At 34.3% G+C, this 23,169-nt stretch overlaps 2 protein-coding genes and 2 pseudogenes across 5 annotated transcripts; 1 reads left to right on the forward strand and 3 right to left on the reverse strand.

Moving 5' to 3' along the window:
* Positions 1-2,153: 2,153 nt before the first annotated feature.
* LOC143561713 (zeatin O-glucosyltransferase-like) lies at positions 2,154-4,570 on the forward strand (annotated as a pseudogene). Its single transcript, XR_013140363.1, has 2 exons — positions 2,154-3,072; positions 3,728-4,570. The product of XR_013140363.1 is annotated as a zeatin O-glucosyltransferase-like (transcript).
* Positions 4,571-8,499: 3,929 nt separating this feature from the next.
* LOC143561714 (zeatin O-glucosyltransferase-like) lies at positions 8,500-11,778 on the reverse strand. 2 transcript variants are annotated; one of them, XM_077049711.1, is made up of 2 exons: positions 10,714-11,778; positions 8,500-9,838 (listed from the first exon to the last, which is right to left on the reverse strand). In XM_077049711.1, the coding sequence occupies exons 1-2, from the start codon at positions 11,445-11,447 to the stop codon at positions 9,169-9,171; spliced, it is 1,404 nt and encodes a 467-aa protein (XP_076905826.1). In that variant the 5' UTR covers positions 11,448-11,778; the 3' UTR covers positions 8,500-9,168. The 2 variants fall into 2 exon arrangements, with proteins under 2 accessions (XP_076905826.1, XP_076905827.1); XM_077049712.1 differs by having other exon boundaries at positions 8,503-9,835.
* A 3,325-nt stretch (positions 11,779-15,103) lies between these two features.
* Positions 15,104-17,967, reverse strand: LOC143561716 (mitochondrial acidic protein MAM33-like). 2 transcript variants are annotated; one of them, XM_077049713.1, is made up of 4 exons: positions 17,865-17,967; positions 17,404-17,539; positions 16,475-16,800; positions 15,104-15,453 (listed from the first exon to the last, which is right to left on the reverse strand). In XM_077049713.1, the coding sequence occupies exons 2-4, from the start codon at positions 17,515-17,517 to the stop codon at positions 15,291-15,293; spliced, it is 603 nt and encodes a 200-aa protein (XP_076905828.1). In that variant the 5' UTR covers positions 17,518-17,539; positions 17,865-17,967; the 3' UTR covers positions 15,104-15,290. The 2 variants fall into 2 exon arrangements, with proteins under 2 accessions (XP_076905828.1, XP_076905829.1); XM_077049714.1 differs by having other exon boundaries at positions 17,404-17,545; positions 17,865-17,951.
* Positions 17,968-20,323: 2,356 nt separating this feature from the next.
* LOC143561717 (flavonol sulfotransferase-like pseudogene) lies at positions 20,324-21,547 on the reverse strand (annotated as a pseudogene).
* Between the last annotated feature and the right edge of the window lie 1,622 nt (positions 21,548-23,169).

Below are 23,169 nucleotides of genomic sequence, written 5' to 3' on the forward strand. Positions count from 1 at the left end.
AATAATAAAAAACTAGTAAATGATCCGCTGCGTTGCAGCGGGAATGTTAATACACATTAGTTTGTGCGTCGTAAAAAGAGCATAAGTTTGTCTTTGTATACATTTATATCGAAACTTATGTCGACATAAGTTTGTCTTTGTAAAAACTAAGTTGTCGTGGATAAAATAGAAATATATTATATTTCAGACACACGTTTTGGTTGTGCATTGCATGTGCTCGGTATTGGATTAAATTTATATCAAAGCGCACGTGAAAACATTGTCGTTTGTATTTAAATTTGGAGTAATATTAAACTGCGAAAAAGAGTTAAAAATATATAATATTTGATTTAGATTGGTTTTGAACGGAACTTATGTTGAAACGTAAATAAAAATAAGTATTCACAATGGTATATTTGGAATTTAAGAACAGAAGGTATATAAAATTTGTTAAGAGAAAATATAAATATGTCAAAATCAAAAGTTTTGTTGTAAGTGACTAACTTCCTTGCACACATACAATATATTTGGAATTTAAGAATAGAAGGTATATAAAATTTGTTAGAGAAAATATAAATATGTCAAAATCAAAAGTTTTGTTGTAAGTGACTAACTTCCTTGCACACATACACTAGGTTGTGCTTATGAATAGTAAGATTTACTGAGTAAACTAACACTTGAGAATTAATATATATATATAATATATAATATTTACATAATTGTTCTAAGTTTCATATTTTGTTATATTTTAGTCTAATACTAGCTTGAGACTCGTGTACTATATGAGTTATTGATGAATAAAATAATATTTAATAATTAAGTATAATTAAAAAAAACAATAAACTAACATATATTTAGAGTAAGCAGTGTTTAAAATGATTCAAAGAAGCAATACGTTAATAAGTTATACCATATTTGTTATTATTTTGGTTATTGTACTACACAAGTTTCTAGAAAAGATAATATATAAACATTTAAAATTAATTAGATAATGCTAACATAAAGATAATACAATAGAAAATAAATTTACCATATTATTAATTAATAAGTTGTACATTTTACATTATAATTACAAAAGTATATAAGGAAACTAACACTATGATAATAGATCACAAATTAATAAAAATTTATTTTTTATACTCCGTTTAATGTTGTATTCATTTGTTTCCCTTGTTTATCATAAACTCAAAAATACTGGAATTTAATTTGATTTGAAGATCAAATCCTTGTTAAATTGGTTGGTATAACCTTTTGAAACTTTTATTAATATAAGTTTTATTAAAATTTAAGAATTCAAAACCTAATTAAAAGTCTGGGTTTGAAATTCAAAAGGGGTAGCGCGCAGCTTGTTGTACGCTTACTTTCTGTTTAGAGTAATTGGTACTTTTCATTAGAGATGGGCATTTTGTCCCAAATACCCGTACTCGTACCCGTACACGTACCTATACGCATACCGATTTAGCCTATTCGGTACGGGTATTAGTACTCAATTTTGTTAAATTTTGGTACAGGTACAATCGGGTACAGGTACGGGTACGGTACAGGTACATTTGGTATTTTGTACCTGTTTGGAGTATATAAGGTTTAATTGGGATTCTTCCTATTTAATATATCAAATAAATTTTTCAACCATGTTTTTATTGAACAAGTATCAAACGTTTCATTAAAATTAAATAATATAACATCCAAGATTCGAACCAAAAAACAAATCACTTAAAGTCGGCGACCGAATTAGGGTTCTTCAATATTATCTTATCATTAAATCGATACCCAATTTGATACATGTACTAATTTGGTACTCATCACGTACCTGTGCAAGTACTGATACTCGGACTAATTCAGGTTGTTTGTTACTCGTACTGGTACCGTTTTCAAGATTGTTGAATATTTGGAAATAAAAAGGCAACATGATACAAAAACGGATACTGTACCAAAATAGCCGTACCAATACCTGTACCCGTACCATACCGAAAAATTTGGTACGTGTTTTTATGGATTTTTGGTACGAGTACAATCGGGTACAGGTACGGGTACGGATACAGGTACTCTCCCACGCTCTTCCCTACTTTTCATTATGATTAATAATAAGAGATGAGATGTACCAAAATATTAATAATAATAATAAGAAATAAGAATATATTTATTTAATTTAAATTTTAACAATATTCCAGCCTATACGTAATGGCATGCATGTGACTATAAATAACACGTGACTTCTTATCATTTTTAAACACCACATGGCAAGAACTTGACAACTTTTGATTTGTTAAATAAACTGCCAATATCTCTATCCCAATCCACTTGTAAACTACTCAAAACATTAAACAAAAAAACACATAGTGTGACACCTAAAATGGTTGTTCACAAAAATTCTGTTGTGGTAGTCATGGTTGCACTTCCATTACAAGGCCACATAAACCAACTCCTTCACCTCTCCAACCATATCTCCGCCCACAACGTCCCGGTCCACTTCGTGTGCACCACGGTCCAAGCCCGCCAAGCCAAACTCCGCCTTCAAGGGTGGAATCCTAGCACCATCTCCACTATTTTTTTCCATGACTTACCTATCCCGTCTTTCGCTTCCCCCCCTCCCAATCGCAACGCGGCCCACAAATTCCCTTCACATCTTCAACCTTTATGTGAAGCGGCCACTCATCTCCGTCGTCCAGTCAGTTCGCTCCTTCGTAAATTATCTCCCACCACCAATCGTCTCGTTGTTATTCATGATTCCCTTATGGGATCCGTCGTTCAAGACTTTGTTTCGCTCCCAAATGCCGAATCTTACACTTTTCATAGCGTCTCGGCTTTCTCTATTGCTTTATACACTTCGGAAAAAGTTGGAGAACAAACAAGAAATCTAGTCCAACCGCGTGATCTTTCAAAAGATGAACTATCGTTCGAGGGCTGCTTTACTTCCGAGTTTAAGAAATTTATCTCGAGTCAACACGAGTATGCGAAACTTAGCTCGGGTCGAATCTACAACACGTGTAGAGTGGTTGAACAACCGATCTTGGACCTACTTGAAACCGAAGCAAGAAAAACAAACAAGAAACTTTGGGCTCTTGGACCTTTTAATCCTGTCAACATACAAAGGTGAAAAAAAATAATTAAATGGAAATTTTTTACATTTTTTTTGGGTTTAAATATTAAAATGCTACAAAAAAATTTGGGTCTAGAATTGCGTTTCTAATTATCTAACAACACTTTTTCAATATTGATTGGGTCAAAACATTTGTCCTAGGAAACATTTTCCGACACAAATTATCCTAAGAAACATTTTCCAACACATTAGGAAGGTTAAATTTCAAAAGTTTTTTTAAACTATTACATAGTTTTATAATAAATTAAATGTATTTACATAAACTTATAGTAGTTATGTAATATTATCAAAAACATTTTTCTGAAAAATTGTTGTCACAAATTACTAGAAAATTTTTTCGAACAAGTTATCAATACTCGTTTATTTTAACAAGGTTTAGGTTTTACTTATTTTGGATAGAAAAAGGGTTGGAACTTTCCAACACATTATATAGATAGGGTTTTTGTTTGTGTCAGTATTTGTCGGTGTATTGTCGCTGTTAGGGTCTTTTTGCCCTACTGTGTCGGAAATGTTCAGACATTTTCGACGTTGTGTTATCCGTCATAAATTTTCTCTCTATCTTTTTTAGTAATGTTGTAATTATGCACGCATACATTTATTTATTTCGCACATTTATAAAACCATTAACTAACATTGTACTTGTTGTAGTGAGTCAAAATTCTCAGGTAAAGATGGTGGACAATGCCTAAAATGGCTAGATAAACAAGCATCCAACAGTGTGATCTTTGTTTCTTTTGGAACTACCACTTCATTCTCGAAACAACAAATCATCGAGATTGCCATCGGGTTGGAAAAGAGTGAACAAAAGTTCATGTGGGTGTTGAGAGAGGCGGATAGAGGAGATTTTGAAAAAGATAATATTATTCATGATGACCTCCCAAAAGGGTTTGAAGACCGTGTCAAAGATCAAGGCCTGGTAATCCGAGAATGGGCCCCACAGTTAGACATACTAGCACACCCATCGATCATGAGTCACTGTGGATGGAACTCCTGTCTGTCAATGGGTGTTCCAATGGCCCATGCACTCTGATCAACCAAACAACGCAGTGTTGGTAACCAAAGTAGGGCTTTTTGTGAAAGATTGGGGCCAAGTGGTGGTGGCAGCAACGGTGGAGAAGTCAGTGATGGGCTCGAAGGAAGAGGGCCGTGGCGATGGGCCGCCAAGTAAGAAAGTCGGCGGCATTACTCAAATGGAATTAGAATCGTTCGTTGCTCACATAAGCCGAAAATAAAATAAATGAAATAGGAGTTGTCACTTTCTTGTGTGTTTGTGCTTGGGGTGGGGACATATTATATAGCGGCTCAGGTTGATACCTCGATGTGTGAGTTGTCACAAAGTCAAAAATGATATTCTTGAAAGAAATAAAGAAAAAGTGTAATGTATTGTACTTTATTTATTAATTAATAATTGTACTTTCAACATGTGCGTCTTTACATACATAATGTTAAAGGTTGTGTTAATGAAACTTTTAATTAAATAAATTATATTATAATTATTATTGTAAACAGTATTAAATAGCATATTTGGTGTCGCAAACACGTGACTCGTGGTTGGTCCATTATTTTTTTCTTTTTTTAGTTGTTTTATTTTTAATTATTTTATGTTGATCTTTAAAGGTTTTCATTTTTCATGTTATTTTTAGAACTTATCAAATTCGAACCATCTTTCTGCGGCAAAGCGTAGGGTTTGTTTTTTTTTTCTTTGTTGGTTTATTGTGATTCTTTTTTTTTGCTTTAATTATGTAGGTTTTGTGTTGGCATTGACGAATTTATTTTTTAGTTTAGTTCTGTTGTTGTAACTCAATACTCATTAAATTCGTGTTGACTTGTTGCCGTACCGTGCAAGTTTTACCAATCGACTAAATATCGTTTACAATATGTATGTAATATCATAAGTTATACAAGTGTTAATACTTTTATGTATGTTTACATTTTGTGGTTTATTGTTTTTAACGTTATGAAATGTTGCACCTACACAAACACTACTAGAAAATTCAACAATTGTTTAGTTTTCTAGTAGTGAACGCGAAGGGTAGACATGCATTTACTAAAACAAGTTGCTCACATAGGTCGATAATTAATGAAATAACAATAACGACCGTCATTTTCTAGTGTTTGTGAGGGTACGGATAATATCCCACCTTGTGAGTTGACATAAAGTCAAAAACCATGTTCTTGTAAGAAATTTAAAAGAAAAGTTGCTAGTGTATGTTTTGTTGTATTTTTATTAATTATAATTTCAACATGTATGTCTTTGCATAACATAGATAATATAGAAAAACTAAACTTTAACTAAAAAGGTATTTATAAAACATGAACAATAAACTTAACAGTACGCAAAACGTGTGAGTGTATTATCGTCTATTTTAGATCATCAATAATGATTAGATAAAACCACTTTAATTATAACCACCCAAACTATTGGCTTGCATAGGTCCACAAACATAACTGTGAACTAGTGCAAGCTTGCAAGAAGCCCTCCAAGTGTTATGAAAAAATTGTAGTAACATGTGACACTTTTTATAATACTAATAATAACGATATTTTTGTTTTTAACATGAAAATAAGTATTATACATACCGTAATACAACCTAAAATAAATAATGAAAGAATATAATAATTATGTTAAATGATTCCAACTAAACTCTTCAAATGATAAAGTCTTCAAATTATTCTTCAGTAACATCTTTTTGTAATCTTCTTTACAAGAACTTAATTTCAACTTTTGTCACAACAAGGTCTTCTAATAGTCTCTTCTTGGCTGCAACAATGAACAAACTAAATTTGACGGTTGAGGCTAAGGCATATGTTTAACACGCTTCCCTTGAAAAATATTTCGCGCCTCTACACAAGACAACGCGTCTGTCTCCCAGGGTAAAACAGCCGAAGCAGTTAGAACTGTCGGAGATGTCCACGGCCCGAGGCTACATCGGGTAAATTGTAGTGTTAGAACTTGTGGAAAAAATAGAATAAAAAGGTAGATGAATTAAGTAGAGAAACTCATCTCTATAGGTTCCAAACATATGAGTCTTCAAAGCTTTCTTCTTCACCAATAACTCTTCATGCATGTATGTATTTTTCCTTGAATTTTTTAGCTTGTATTTTTTCTAGCTACTTTCAAATGAGGCACATAGCCTATTATATATACAAGAGTTAAGGGTGGGTAAAGTGTCACTTAATTAGAAATTGAATAATCTAATAAAAACTAATCAGTTGTCATCAAAAGACACTACTCAAGAGTTTCATGACCAAATGAAAAGTTTAATATTAATTATTCTAATTAATCTCCATTTACCATATTATAATTTCCAACAATAATCACTTTGTTTGTTTCTCTTTCACGTACACAACCTTCACAAGTATCAAACGTGTTGATCATTGGCAAACCAAAGACCATACCTTTTTCATAAAATTGTTGCAACCCATTATAGTGAAGTTGTTCATATCTATCATGTCATATATATCATTGATGCACTATCTTCATTTCTAACCTCAGTTGAGGTTTTAATGATTCTCAAGGTGTTAGCGGCTGCAATATGAGAAAACAACAACTTATGTATCTCTTGATGGATTAATGTCATTGCTTTGGTGATACAATCCTAAAATAAAATTATTATTATTATTATTATTATTATTATTATTATTATTAAAGTTTATCTTTTATTTAGTTTCCATTGTTGTCAAATCATGTTTCCTTATTATTTATCCTTTCTATTTTTATGTCTTTTGTTTTACTATATATTGTAATCTCTTTTAAGAAAAAGAATAAGAAAGATTTATTATTTTGGGTTTATTTTCTCATCTTCTCTTGTGTTCTTGGGAGATTGACGGTTGTCTCGAATAAACCGTATCAATTGGTGCTTTCATTGAGCCTTAGCCTAGATGGCTTTGGAAGAACTCTTATGGGAGCATCCACAACTACCTCGTTTTACTGGATCTAATCCCGCCCTATGGATCTCTCAAGCAGAGCGATATTTTCTTTTTTACGCGATCTATGGCGACGAGCGGTTTCCCTATGTCATTGAATCCTTCGATGATGAACCATTCTGGTGGTTCAATGGTTGGCTTCGGAGTTCAGACTTCCTCACCTGGGATGATTTCACTACAGTAATGCTTACTCAATTCCACGCTAGTTTTGTCGATACAATTGCCAAATCTGATCATGAAACCATTGTTAATGAGGAAGTTACTCAAGGATTGGGGGATGTGACCTTAGATGGGCATGCAACTGGTAAATATAAGCAACAGAGTTGTAATTTGATGGTTAATAAAGATGCCAATCAAATTTACAACAATACAATTAGCTTGTTGGCGCCGACGCCGTTAAAAGGTACAACAAGGCGACCCGTGTTGCACCCCTTCTGGTGGTCCGTTGACATTGGCCCGAATAACACCGGAATACTCGAATGGCAGCCACCGTGGTGCTACGTTGAGACCGCCACACTTGTCGTTGTACGACTCGAGTGGCGACCACCATGGCAACGACATTCCTTCCTTGAAGACAAGGACGTTTTCAAGGGGTCGGGAATTGATACGATCCTAAAATAAAATTATTATTATTATTATTATTATTAAAGTTTATCTTTTATTTAGTTTTCATTGTAGTCAAATCATGTTTTCTTATTATTTATCTTTTCTATTTTTATGTCTTTTGTTTTACTATATATTGTAATCTCTTTTAAGAAAAAGAATAAGAAAGAATTATTATTTTGGGTTTATTTTCTCTTCTTCTCTTGTGTTCTTAGGAGATTGACGGTTGTCTCGAAAAAGCCGTATCATTTGGCGTCTTCTTTTTTGGATTCATGATATTTGGAATGATCATTATCGGTCACAATAACACCGGCATCATCCAAATCCCACATTTCTTGTGACTTCAGGATCGTTTTCATATGACTGCTCTAGTGTCTATTATAGCCTTCGCCCTTGAACATGGATATAACTTGATTTATAGTTGAAGCCTGCAACTTTTCTTCCATATATTACTTATTTTGAACGATCTTCCACTCTACTCGAATCTTACAACCTTGCGCTCTAACGCCACATACAATGTTGGTGATCATATGACAAACACAAAAAAACTCACAAGCATATTCTAAAGATTTACTTGTTTATTGATTGAAAGAAGGAAATATGCGATTACATTGAAATGACTACCAAAAAAAATTGTTTGGAAATAAGAAACAAACAAAACAAAAAAACAAAAACTTTGGACACTCATCTTGATCTAAAGATCGAGCTCCTTTATTCAAAACTTGAATAAATACCCTTTCATTAATAATAATTTCACAAAAGTATCAAATTACAATCTATAGAGGAACATATAAGCGGACAACAAGCGCCGCAACCCCCTTTTAAATGACAAATCTAAACCTAATGAAAGCAAACTTAAATTTAAATCTTCATGTACTTGCCATGCATCAAACGTGGGGCTAACTAGGATCCAATTTTAAGTTATGTCCAACAGCATAATATTTAATTACTACCATATAAAATGTTATGATAAAAGTAACTAAATAATATATTATGTATTAGAACTATACATATAAAAATGTATATAAATATTAAATGAACCTGATCTAAACTTGAGCATGAAAATGTACTTAGCAGTTGATCTTAAGCTTTAAAAATTAGACTCCAAACAAGCCGAAATCAAGTTCAAGCTCTTATAAATTATAATTTAAACAAGTTAGCTCAAGATCATATTAGATCGTCTCGTTTATACCCTAAATGTGTGTGCCTAATTCAAGTATGTCCACCCATTTACAAGGTATATAAACAAATTACATTATTTTTTCCCTTCTTGAAAATTAAACCAAAAATGAAAATGGCGTTTCAATCAAATAAAGTAACTTTCTGTAATGAACAAACATATAAAACAGACCACTTCAAATGTTTCTTAATTTAGAAAACACTTGAAACTTTCAAGCTCGATTTAGAAAATGGAATCTATGTCGACAACCAACAAGACATACAAGTGTATGTTGTTTGTGACTATGTGCCAAAACTCATCCCAACCACAAATACAACACAATGACACAAATGACAACTGCTCTTCAATCAAATAATTGATCAATAATATTCATCAATTATTATCTACTTATGTGAGCAATGAACGATTCCATTTCCATTTGAGTAATGCCGTTGTCTCCCACCGCCATTCTTATGTAGTGGCCCATCGCCACCGCTCGCTTCCTTATCTCTTCCCCTTCCTTCGAACACATTAACCTCCTCACTGACGTCTCCACCACCACTGCCGCCACCACTTGTTCTCTCGGGCACCAATCTTTTACTACGATTCCTACTTTAAGAATCTTTGTTACCAAGACCGTGTTGTTTGGTTGGTCAGAGTGCATGGGCCATGCAGCTATTGGCACACCCATTGACATGCTTTCAATACACGAGTTCCATCCACAATGACTCATGAACCCACCAATCGATGGATGTGCCAGTATGTCTAGTTGTGGGGCCCATTCTCGAACTACCAAGCCCCAATCTTTGACACGGTCTTCAAACCCTTCTGGGAGTTCGATACGAATAATATTATCTTTTTCAAAATCTCCTCTATCCGCATCTCGAACCACCCACAAGAACTTTTGTTCGCTGTTTTCCAACCCGATCGCAATCTGGGTGATTTGTTGCTTCGTGAATGAAGTGGTCGTTCCGAAAGAAACAAAGATCACACTGTTGGATGCTTGTTTGTCAAGCCAGTTAAGGCATTGTTCAACTGGACCACCATCTTTTCCTGAGAATTTTGACCTACTATGACAAATATAATGTTAGTTAATGGTTATGTAAATAAGGTTTTTCAGTACTCGAACCCGTGACCATTTACATTACATTAGGGTGTTTAATATGCGAATCGTGTTCATAAACTCAACATTCGATCCAAATAGAGGTTCCATTTTTTGAATTTTCAAATCGAATATATATTTATTCAAATATATATTTCAGATTCGAATCAATTCAACTTTGTGATTTTGATTTGAAATTTGAATTGAGATTTAAAACTTCAAAACTCGAATAACTTATTTCAATTAACCCGAGAACTCGAAATTAAGATAATTGAACACCCCTACAACATTACATACAACAACCTTAGGGTGAATGGGCGGTCTTTGGCAACCATCCATGGCGGAGACAACAACTAGGTTGTTAAGGGCGGGAACACCGCCCTAGGTGTCGTGGTACCGCCTAAAAGTCATACCAGTCATCTGACATTTCCCGCACCACAGCACCCTTACCGGGTCACATGGTGTGAGGGATTAATTAGAAAGATGAGTTTCATGGGTTTATGGATGAGAGAGTGATGAAAAAAAATCTGACGTAGCGATAATGGAGTTGATCCCTCTACCTACAGGGGTCCCATGGTTGAACCCTTTAAAGGTTAGGTAAATACGTGCAATAAATAAAATAATCAATGTGTTGGGTTTGATGGTCTAGTGTTAGAGACAAAGTTTCTTAAACCTCTAAATATTTTGATCTCGAGTCCTGGAAAGTAAAATAAATTTTCCGTTTAAAAAGAAAGAAAATAAAATACTGCATACAATTAATCTTGAAACTTAGAATTAATCTTGAGTATTTATTGAAACATGAAACTTAGAATTAATCTTGAGTATTTATAAATTTGTTGTCACCTTTGTATATTCACAGGATTAAAGGGTCCAAGAGCCCAAATTAACTTATTATTCTTTCTTGCTTCGGTTTCAAGGAGTTCCAAGATTGGTTGTTCAAGAACTCTACACGTATTATAGATCCGACCCGAGCTGAGTTTCACAAACTCGTGTTGATCCGTGATAAATTTCCTAAACTCAGAAGTGAAGCAACCCTCAAAAGATAGTTCATCTTTTGAAACATCAACCGGATCAACTAGATTCCTAGTTTGTTCTCCAACTACTTCAGAAGTGTATAAAGCAATGGAGAAAGCCGATACGCTATGAAAAGTGTATGATTCGGCGTTTGGGAGGTTAACAAAGTCTTGAACAACGGAACCCATGAGAGAATCATGAATAACCACAAGGCGATGGGTGGTGGGAGAGAGTTTACGAAGGAGCGAAGTGACAGGGCGACGGAGATGAGTGGCCGCTTCACATAAAGGTTGAAGATGTGAAGGGAACTTGTGGGAAGTGTTTGGAGGGGGGGATGCAAAGGATGGGATAGGTAGGTCATGGAAGAAAATAGTGGAGATTGTGTTAGGGTTCCACCCTTGTAGCCGGAGTTTGGCTTGGTGTGCTTGGACCGTGGGGCAAACAAAGTGGACGGGGACGTTGTGGGCGGAGATACGGTGGGAGAGGTGGAGGAGTTGGTTTATGTGGCCATGTAATGGAAGTGCAACCATGACAACCACCACAGGGTTTTTGTGAGTGACCATTGTAGGTGATGTGTTATGAAATGTTGAGAGGTGTGTAGAATATAGATGTGTGTGGTTTTATTTGGAGTGATTTTGGCAGTTTAAAGAACAATTTACATGTGGATTGAGATGAAGGTGCCATTCTATCTAACAAATCAAGAGTTGTCAAGTTCTTTCCATGTGGCTGTTTCAAGAATATAAAGGTAACTCTAGTCACATGTTATTAAAATTTAAAAGTGACACGCCTTCAAATTTATGCTATGCTATGTTTTTTTTTGTTTAGTTAACTTTTATAATTTTTTCAAGGGGTTTTAGATACTTTGCTCTAATTAAGCTACCAACGAGTCTTGTCATATGTTGTTTGATTATAAAATACATGTCGGCAAACCCTTAACATTTTAAATATTATAAGTCTTACAAGTAAATGATATTACATTTTCAAATATGAAAAAAAATATATAAATCTAATTTCAGAACATAGTCTAATGTAGGATTTTAAGTAACACAAAGGAATATTAATCCCAAGTATATTTACAAGTGTAGGGCTTTAGTTTTCACCCAACATACCAACACCTTACATTGTTATAAAACCAAATTGGTAGTTAGCCAAAACTCGTTAATATAGGAGAATTAACATGTATTAATGGTGTAACCTTGAACCAACAAGCAGACTCGAAGAGTCAAAACTTCGTGTATATACTTGTGGGAGAATCAATTCCAAACTTCCAACATAACTAAAGATATTTGGCCCGGGGTTGGGGTGATCCTTGCTATCGTGTTGGGACGTGTCGTGTTCTCAGTGTTCCGTTTCTTTTTGGAGTTTGCACGCTTTTTGTTTCTCCACCAAGTGGAATGAGAGAAGAATTATGGTTGTAAGTCAATGACATATCACTGACTGCTTTTCAAGGGATTGTTCGTCGTTAATGCTCTCCCACCAAACCAATGAAAATTTGAAATGAAGCGCTATTTTGTAAAACGTTTAATGTTTCCTTATTTTCTTTGATGACGGAATACACCCACAGGGACTTGTCGTCGAAATTACTCATGTGCATAGCAGTGTTACTCCACTGATGATACCAAAAATAGAAGATGATGGAGCTATGTATTAAAGTTCCGGAGAAACAACCAATAGATCACCAAGTTTTGGAGAACCTCTTTCAACTCAACTTAAACATAAAGAATCTTCAACAAACTAAGAACTTGAATCTTCAATGCAGTGGCAACAAAAACTTGAACAAGAGAATAGGGCGTAGAGTTTGCGACAGGACATACAAGGACATGAACATGTAGTGAGAATCTGAAGCATTAACAAGATTTAGTTCTAAGAAGTAATAGCTAGAGTTTTTTTAACAAGAGCTTTAGCTATATAACATGTAAAGTGAATGAAGATAGTTGACAATTAGAGTGAATGTGAACTCTCAATATATACACAAAGGAGATCCACTATAGACTCATATGTTGGACCAATGCCCTAAATACAAGATAACACATTTAAGAGATTGTTTAGTACGAAAATGATTATAAACGGAGGGGGACCAAACATATGAACATGTATCCCGAACCTAGAACTGTAACGTGTAGAGGGAGCTAGGATCCGGACATAAGCTAATGGCTGGAATCTGGACTAGGGACGACAACATGTGGTGGTAATTTGGAGCATCGACAAGATTAATTCGGTTCTACAAAATAAAAGGTAGTGTTTTATACCTAGCAAAGTAAACAAAAAAAATCTTACTGCATAATTACAATGAAGGAGGACACTTAACATATACAAATTTATACAAATTAGAAGCCCTAGCTAGATACACATATCTTTGCCCACGTGCTAAATACAAAGTAATTGTTACTAAAGCCTAATAATGCAATGCTTCAACTAACATTAAGTATGGTTTCTTTTAAAAATAGAATCTAAAGAGTAAAAGTAAATGTTCTTCCTACCCTTTATAATATTTTAAAGAGTTGGGTAAGAAAGATAATAATAAATGGACCACATGTGAGAAGAAGGAATCTAAGCATGTCACGTTTTATTTGACCAAGGTCCAAGTGAAATATATAGGGTTGGTATAGAATAACTTTGAACCAATTCAATCCACTTTTAAACGTCTCAGTCTGATTTTGATCTTTCTTTATTGGTTCAGAGATGTCTGGCAATCTTGTTTAATCGTTAAGGCTTGATCGATTATGAGGTAGCCTCTGAATCGCTTAACATATATGTTTCTGAAACTTAACTTCCAAAAGTCTTCATGATCCTTTAAGAGGTGTCTTTTCATTGAATCAAACACAATCTAATGATTCAGATATGTAGCCTCTTAATAGAATTAAGAGAATATCAAATAACCCATTCATTCAGTCCTTTAAGTTGTAGTTGTAGCCAATATTGGTATAAAACCGAAGAAAATTATATATGTATCAAACACTTTGATTTCTTTGGTTAACGTTGTTACACTCACACACGATCTCTTGTACCTCAAACAACCAGCAAATTATCTCTATATATGTTGAATTCGAGTGAGATGTTCCTTAGCAAACCAAAGTTGTACCAAATTATATTATGCATGTACTAGGAAATTCGCATGCATTTGTAGAGTTTGATAATCTTTGTGTGATAGAGTTTTTCTCATGTTGTTGTCATTTTTAGACTTTTAGTTCGATCATATCAATTGTGGTATTTGTTGAAACCAAATAATATATCTTCTTATTATATAAGTTGATAATTACGTTTTATTACAAATATTCTTAATTTATTTTTAAATAATAAGTTGAATATTAAAATAATCAAATAAATTTTGCATCCTTTCTTCACTATGACACATCGGTCCAGAATCGGAAAGATATTGCATGCTTGAATTATTTTACATAATATGATTTAAAAAAACGGAGATACAACCAACGGATTAAGAAGTATACGAGGACATTATTCTTGAGCTATGATTTCAAGAAACTCACGACAACGTTTGATACAATCTTGTGTAGCTTAACGAATAATTTAGTCCGTTATTGTTATTTTAATATTGTAATTGAACTTTTTGAAGTAACGAAACATTCGTTTTTATATATTTTCTATGTTTTAAAATAAATTAAATATTTAAAAGATATAAATGAAAGGTGAAACGAAAGGTAGAGGTAAAAACTGATATGACGCATGTATAGACACTACCCTTTCAGAATAGCCCAAATAAGACTAGTATGCCATTGGCTAATATTCTTTTTTAAGAAATTGATATTCGTAAAACTAATGGTAAGATCATGGGTTGTGGTTTCGTATTTCACATCAATATCCACTTCTAGTTTTTAATTAATTTTATATCAAAATCTTTGTAAAAAAAAATAAACAACACTATGTAATATTTAAAAAAGTTGGCAAGTAAAAGTTATTACCAAAGATCATAGAAGAGCTATTTATTTTTAAACTAAATGTAAAGAGATAACTTCCTTTCTTCTCCAACAAGTTCTTCATGTGTGAGCCATCCGCCGTTGTCGACCTCATTACACGCTCGCCGTGGCTGACGGTGTTCCCCGTGTTACAGCACCTTGACCAGGACGTGCCCCATGAGACCGCACCTCATGGTTTAAAGATAAAATGAATGAAATTCAGTCACTCTATTCTTGAAACAACACACATCCAACACTGATTATCAATACTTTGATTTTTCCTAATATTAAATCAATATCAATATCAAGCCGGGTCGGGTCGGGCCGACCAACCAGAAGAGTTTTCTAAAGATAATGTTATAACATTAACCATAACAATATTAGACAGCCATCAAATATCATAAATCTAGAGCCAAAACCTAACTCTGTAGAGTAGTTAAGGTACATTTAATTAAAAATCATAAAGCTAAAAGATGTTTTATCAAATTTGGTTTAGCTTAATGTCACCATGGCTTCCAATTTCTGCAGCCATTTTATGTATTGATCTTGCTCCTTGTGGTGGATATGGTGCAGTATATAGGCGGTGAGGTTGTTTTTTATTCCTCTAGATATTAAGTATTGCTTCAGCTCTTGTTGCAAAGCAGGGTCCAAATCACTGCAATAGATAAACCGAAAATCAAAATTGGTGAACCCGAACAAGAAACTTATGATACAAATTTGGTGAATCTGAGCACGACCCATATATTTATATGGTCGTGTAGTGTCGGACACACTTAAAATTGTGTCATATTTGGGTCGACCTGTTTAATATGCATTTGCGAATGTGAGTAACATCTAGTGACTTAGTAACAACTTGAACAACCAATTACTAAAATTCAAATGATTTTTCCTTTTACGATGTGGCCTTTTATTATCTTTTAGTTTAATTTAGAGAAAGTGAACGGTAAGAATTGGAAATTGAGTAGTTAGAACTAACGAATAAAGTTGATGGAAATAAAAGTTGATAACGATTTCAAGACGTAAATTTTACTTTCACTTTCGAAAATTAATATGCAGGAAGATATAAAAATCAAATATCAAATTAATATTCCAACATCTTAAATAGTCCCCTATAGTATCTAGATTGATACTATTTCGAAAAACATATAAACAGGTTAACCCCTTTTGTATACAAATCATGTTCAGCTTAACCCATTTATTAAACGGGTCGTTTTCAGGTTGTAACCTATTCAATAATATGGGCTATTGAACACAACTTGGGATTTGAGTTGGCATATTTAACTCATTTAAGAAACGACCATGTTCGGATTGACCTGTTTAATTAAACAGGCCGTGTTCGGGTCAACCTGTTTAATCCGTTTACTTAAGCAGGTCAACCCACTTTATTACAAACCACCAACTCAGTTAACACATTAAAACTTGGTTACTGCTTCTGCTCGCCAGCCCGTTTGACATGTTTAGATAAATGAGTTAAACAGGACGTGTTCTGGTTACACAGCTTTAACTGCGTGCGGGTTAAGGTTGACGTTTTTGACACCAACAAAACTACGGGTCGGTGTTTGGGGTAAAGAAATTCAACCCACAACTCGTTAACCCTAGTTACAAGATTCTATATAACCAATAAATAACTCAATCTTCAAGCATAAAAAAACGATAATCGAGCAACTGAAACCTACCTAAAAACAGGACCTTTGTAGACAGAAGAACCCAAATCAGCGGCTGATTTCAGATAATAAGCGTTTTGAATATGAAAATCAATCTTGTTTTGAGCTTCTAAAACTTTACAATCAAACTGCAATATAGACCTCAGCCCATTCTTCTTGATGCACACCTTCATGTCAGCTTCCTTGGGATACATGTTATCTTCAACAAATGTTCCTTCACCAAGCAATGCAGATACAGCAATCTCTTCACCCGATTCACATTTTTTCCGCATAACTATGTCTTTAGAATGCGGTGAGTTCCAGTCAATCACAAAATCCCCCAACGATCCGATTTCATTCTGAATTAATATTCGTGGTGAGTAATGAATGCATTAGCTAGAAAATTCAAACAAGGGCTATTAACGAACCGAACGCTCGGCGAACTATTCATGAACTGTTTGGCAGAAAGTTCTTTTATGTTTGTTTTTCTAATAAATGAACGAACATGAACAACGAATTTCGTTCGATTAACTAAATGAGTGAATGCGAGCAGAGACAACATACGTTCAACTGTGCTCGTGAACGTTCAATAAAGTCTTTTTTACGTTTGTTTATGTTCGTCACTGTTTGTTTATTTATGTTTGTTCAGTAGACCGAGTGTTGTGGGAAGGTGTCCCTGTCACCTCACCAACACGATTTCAGCCAAACCATTACAACCAAACTTAAACAGAGTGTAAAGGGAGCTTGAGCCCCTTTGGGCGTCACTGCAACTTTAAAAAACATTAAAAAATCTTTTATGAACAAACATAAATCGACGTAGACGAACACATTATCGAACGTTCATGAAACACAATCGAACGAACATAGCCTATGTTCACGTTCTTTCATTTAGTTAATCGAACGAATGTCCAGCCAAACAGTTCGCTTTGTTTACAGCCTTTGAGACTGTAACAGTTCAATACCTTGTAAAGATCATTAGAGAGCTCGAATCGGATCTCCGCTTGCAGGCTTTTGAGCAGCTCCAGATCTCCCAAAGCCTTCTTCCCCTTTCGCAGCAATGTCGCAACCTTCGACATCAATACCTGTTAAACCGGTTCGCTACAACTGAGTAATTATTATTGTTGAACATATCAATACGCAAAGGATTCACATTTTTTACCGAATGAATACCGGTACCGGTATTTGCTTTTTCATGTTTTCTGTATCTGTGCCATTCGGCTTCGGTATTTTCATCGGTACAAATACCGAAAAGGTTTAACTCGGTATAATAAAAAGTCCTAAATTGAGACAAAATGGCGTTAGGTGATTGGAAACCCTAGTTTAACATTAAGTGTGTGGTTATGTGATTATAAGTAAGATGTGTATGCGTGTGAGGAGTGACGGAGGATACGAGTGTAATGTAAAGTTGAGAACACGGTGGTACCTGATTGTTATTCCGGCGAGAATACGGCCGGCCGGTGGACGTGACGGAGAAGAATATACTTTTGCGAGTAATGAAGTAGTGGAGAAACACAGAGGGTTAAAACGGAAATTGAGATTTTAAAAAGAGTTCTTTGTGCTGCTAAGGGTCGTGCACAGTAACTCAACGACGTCGAAGAACGATAACTTTGTTTCAGTATGATCGGTTTTACCATTCAAAAGAGGATGGCGGCGCAGCTTGTTGCCCCCTTACATATCTCTCTATTTTAATTGGATAATTTTTTAATTATATGAAATAATAATAATAATAATAATAATAATAATTTCTATTGGTTTTACAAAACTGTGTTTTGTATATGAAAAATATTAATAATAAATAATGGAAATTGATAGTTGGTATAAATTGATGTATTACGGAATTTGTAACTTGTAAGTTATACGGGTTATATGATATGCTACACTGATACAAAAGTCGACTTCTTAGATGAACGAATTGGTGATGAATTAATTGCTACAAGAAAAAGGCGCAAACAATGTATATGACGTTCAAGATTGATTTTGAAAGTAATATTTCAAAAGAATCCCAGAATTTATGGGCTTCGAGGAAAACTGGATCGGCTAGACCAAGGGGTGCGTCTGGAGGTGTGCGTCTTGTACTTTTATTAACTTTTTTGGTTTCGAGTTTTTCGGGCTGAGTTGTTCGAATTTTGGATGTGAAAAAGTGACCCGTAATCGAGTCATTTAAGGTTACGGTTAGAAATGACAACCCTGGGTGTCTCAACTTTACTTGATCTTCAGTTTTGGTGAACAAAAGCCACTCTGAAGAGTTTGAGCTTCATAGAAGAGTGATCCTTTATTTCTCTTTTTGTTCATCCTTGTCATGATAGGCTTACATGTCATTCGGGATTATACAGAGGTCGTATGTTTTAAGGATATCCAACTGCAGGGGTTGGTGGGGATTACAAATTTTTAAATGTTTGATCTTGGCTTAAGGATCGAAGATAAATCTACAAAAATATAAGATTTATTGGAATTGGTGTGGATTATGAATTTAGTGTATGTCTAGTCTATACAGTTTACTACTTTGTGCGTTATTAATAGGAGGAAAAAAGTTAATTTGAACTATATCTGTTTTAAAAACCGGATTCCGCACAGTAAGTCGGTATTTTGAGTCTGGTATTTTTAACCGGCTTGCTAGAATATCGTACCGGTGGTTTTTGTCTAAAATACCGGTTTTTATTGGCAAACCGGTTTTAAGCCCGATAAATTTTGATATTTGCGGCCCATATTTTTTTATAATTACTTTTAACCCAACAATTAATAATCAACCGTGTAAATTTTAGGACTATTTTTTTTAAAAATTGAGTGCTTTTACATTATTTTTTTAATATGAATTAACTTTTGGATTATTTTTTGTTATAGGAATCATTTTGTTTTGTGTTATTTTTGGATTGAAATTACATTTATAGGAAATTATAAGGTAAACTTTTCAACCGGTTAAACCTCTCGGTATAACTCGGTTCAACCGGTTGTACCATTTTTTAGCCCAATCCGATACAAGTAAAATACCGGTTGTTAAAGCATAGACTATATCGACCGGATACAAAACACTCAAATGTTTTTGTAATTGTAATTTTTCAAGCTAGTTTCTTGCTAGTCGTTTATGATCCAATACATATATATATATATATATATATATATATATATATCCATATGAATTTGTTCTTTGTGTTGCACATATAGGGTGTGTTTGGCCTAGCTTTTTTAACCAAGCTTATAGCTTTTCTAGCTTTTTTTTACAAAATAAGTTTAATTTGGTGTTTGGCTTAGCTTTTTAAGTTTATGCTTATTAGCTTATATAAGCTTATTTGAAGATGATTTTTTAACTTACTTGATAGAAGCTTATTTGTTTAAGAGTGTAAATTGCTCATTTGTACTCAAATGGTAATTATTACTCTAACAAATTAAAGAATGTTGGATTTAACAACTTATTAAGACACATAATTAACTTGTAGAATTAAAGCTAATCCAAACACTTAAAATGAGCTTATCAAATAATAGAAAAAAAAGAAGCTATAAGCTAATTTTATATATAAGCATAAGCTTAAAAATAAAAGCTAGGCCAAACATCCCCATAGACTGTTGAGTGCAAACTCGTTAAAGTAAATGCCACGTAAAGACACATGATGCTCCCTCTATATTTGTGCTAAGTTATCGTTCCTAAAATTAAACATCATTTTAAATAAAGGGTTTGGAATAAATATAAATAATTTATATCACGAGAATTGTACAAATAACTAGAGTAATTATGTTATCATTACTATAACTTTTGAACTAGAATAATTATTATTATACTATTTTATTTTTTATAATATAATTATTTTAGTTCAAAACGGTAATTAATCTAGTTATTTGTATGTTTAGTAGGTTAATTTTACTTATACTGGATCCCACCAATAAATAAACATTCACTGTTAATAAACAAAATTTTGTGCCCTTACATTATATGAGCTAAAACAAATACGTTTATTGATACAAGGTAACATAATTCTGACTTAAACATAACATACAATCATCCATTTATCACACACACGTTTAAAACGAGATATCCAAACCATGAAACTTTTCTTTAGTAATCTCATCTAAGATCTGGCTCATTTCTTTCGTAAGATGATTCGTCCAATCTCCAACTTCACCTTGTCTAAAGAAAGCACGCCTAGGTACTTTAGCTAGTGTGTTTCCATGCTTATTAACGTCACTTAAAACTTTTGAAACTACATAGACTCACAATCTCTTGCACCACGCCTTTGGCCTCTTCCTCCACTGTGAAAGGGTAGCCTAAGAAATTCGCTAAACGTTTCACGTTACTTACAGGATCCATTTTCATGTTCTCGTATGTTAAAAATAGAATCCTGGTTGGGTGTTCTAAACTAGCGTTGTAATACCCTTTCACATGATCCCAATACGGTAAGCATGGACCGATACCTTTACTAAACTTCTCAAACACATCACCGAGATCGAGAGATGTGTCTTTCCACTCGTTAATAAAGTGGAACATAGAAACAAAAACATCTTTAGGGTTTCTACACATATAGACCAAGCGGCAACCAGAATCAAGAATGGATTGAGGCAACGCAGTGTAAGGCATATGGGTGGAAAATAGTCGAGTTGAATTTGCATCTATATAAGTAGGTTTGTTTCTTAACAATTCATTCTCGATAAAAGGCAAACAATCATGCGGATTGTACAAGAGTAGGGGGTGAGTTGGAAAACACTCGTTATTATATCTTGTTCGATTCACTATAGCGAACACAAGCGCCTTGATCCATGTCGTGCCAGATTTTGGATTCGTGATCAAGTAGATATCTGTTGGCTTAGCTTGGAACATGTCTTGCAAGGCCATCACCGTCGCAATTGACATGATGATTTTTGACGAGTACCAATAACCTCGGTACAGGTATATGCCTTCCCCTATCCAACCTTTCTCTTCCGGTAAAGTTGTGAACGATCCTTTGTATTTATCGAAAATTAGGGCCAAGTTCGCCTTTTCGACGTCTGGATCTTCTATATAAAGTCCGGTTACACGTGAAAGATATGAAGCATCATGAGAGGTTGTAGGAATTGACATTTTGGAGGTGAAATGAGAGCTTTTGTTTGTTTACTTTTTTATGTCTATATCTAAAGAATCCAAATTCAATATGCTCACACCTTCCACCTTAATCAAGATATTTGGCATCTTGCAGAATGAGGATGGGGCAGCTTAGACGTGGATCAAGGGGCGGACATACCACAAGAGGAGGGGTAGCCTCTGTTACGGCTCAAATTTTTACGGGTAGTGTAAAAAACAAAAAAAATTGACCGATTTTCGTGTTTCGTTACGGCTGGAAAAAAATAACGTTACCGCTAAGAGCTCAAACAAAAAAACCCATTAACCCAACCCAACCCAACCCAACCAAACCACCTTTCACCACTTAACTTATCCATTTACAACCAAAAAAATAATAATAATACGCACGTACAAAAAAAATAATAATACAGTCCAATGTACCAGCACGGCCACCATGCCTCCACAGTACACTGTAGCAGCCGCTGGCGCAACTCCACGTCTCCACACCACCGCGGCACCGCCGACGAACCTCCACCTGTCACCACCGGTCCACAATTACCGCCCACAGGTAGATTTTTAATTTCTTGTTTAAATTAAAATTAATTTAGGATTTTGGGTTTAGGTCTAAATTGGAATTGAATAGGTAATTTGAATTTTGTTTAGGTTTTTATTAGGTTATTGATTATTGGTTATTGGTTATTGATTATTGAATATTGTTATTGATTATTGACATTAGGTTTTTGTTTCAAATTTTGTTTAGGAATGTTGGCAAAAGTCACATCTTTTTGTGAAAAAAACATGATTAAGATGTTAGATATAAAGGAAAGTTATGGTAATCAAAGAAACCAGAAGTATGTCATTACTAATCGACATCATTTTGAGGTTGAAGTTTTTTACACGGTCTTGGATATGCAAATTCAAGAACTTGGAAATAGATTTAGTGAGGTCTCAACTAATTTGTTAGAAAATATGTCGGGTTTGAATCCTTGTGATTCGTTTTCCAAGTTTGACATATTTAAGATAGTGGCTTTTTCAGATATGTATCCGAATGATTTTATTAATGAAGAAAGAGGGTGTATTCCGGGTGATCTTACGATCTTTTATTAAACTTTAAGGAAGATGCTAAATTTGCAAAACTGGGTGGAATGGGTGATCTTGCTCATGTAATGGTGGAAACCGGAAAACACACAACTTTTCCTTTGGTTTATCGAATATTGAAATTAGCATTGGTTTTATCGGTTGCAACTGCAACCGTTGAAAGATGTTTCTCTAAAATGAAGCTTATCAAGACGGATTTGCACAATCGAATGGGTAATGAGTACTTGAACAATGCTTTAGTTTGTGCGGTCAAAAGAGAAACGTTTGATAAAGTAAATGAAGAAGATGTAATGCCTCGGTTTCAAGCTATCAAAAACCGAAGAGGAGATATTTACAGCCCAACCTAGATCTGCCACTATTGGTTCGTTAACTCGGTTAGTTTAAATTTATTTGTTGTCGTGTTGCTTATATTTGTTTCGTTAACATTGTATTAAATATGGGGGAAAAAAATTTGAGCGCTACGGCTCGGCTTCGAGTCTAGATCCGCCACTGGTCATGCGTATGGTTGTATGTCAGTTTCGGTCTACGTACCTGAGGTTTAGCTAGATTGACTAGTTGAATATCAAACCCGTTTTTTTATCAATGTGACGCATAAGGTTTTCAT

Source organism: Bidens hawaiensis, unplaced genomic scaffold (genome assembly GCF_021521415.1).
Source record: "Bidens hawaiensis isolate Kalapana, Puna unplaced genomic scaffold, B.hawaiensis_p1.1 tig00020784_1, whole genome shotgun sequence".
Taxonomy (NCBI): domain Eukaryota; kingdom Viridiplantae; phylum Streptophyta; class Magnoliopsida; order Asterales; family Asteraceae; genus Bidens; species Bidens hawaiensis.

Bases quoted from the DNA above. Each gene is read 5' to 3' on its own strand.
- LOC143561714 (XM_077049711.1), bottom strand. From the start codon at position 11,447: ATGGTCACTCACAAAAACCCTGTGGTGGTTGTCATGGTTGCACTTCCA. The intron at 9,839-10,713 runs GTGACAACAAAT...TATTTGTCATAG, and splicing joins AATCCTGTGAATATACAAAG to TAGGTCAAAATTCTCAGGAA.
- LOC143561716 (XM_077049713.1), bottom strand. From the start codon at position 17,517: ATGTCGAAGGTTGCGACATTGCTGCGAAAGGGGAAGAAGGCTTTGGGA. The intron at 16,801-17,403 runs GTATTGAACTGT...ATATTAATTCAG, and splicing joins TCTCTAATGATCTTTACAAG to AATGAAATCGGATCGTTGGG. The intron at 15,454-16,474 runs GTAGGTTTCAGT...TATCTATTGCAG, and splicing joins TACAAAGGTCCTGTTTTTAG to TGATTTGGACCCTGCTTTGC.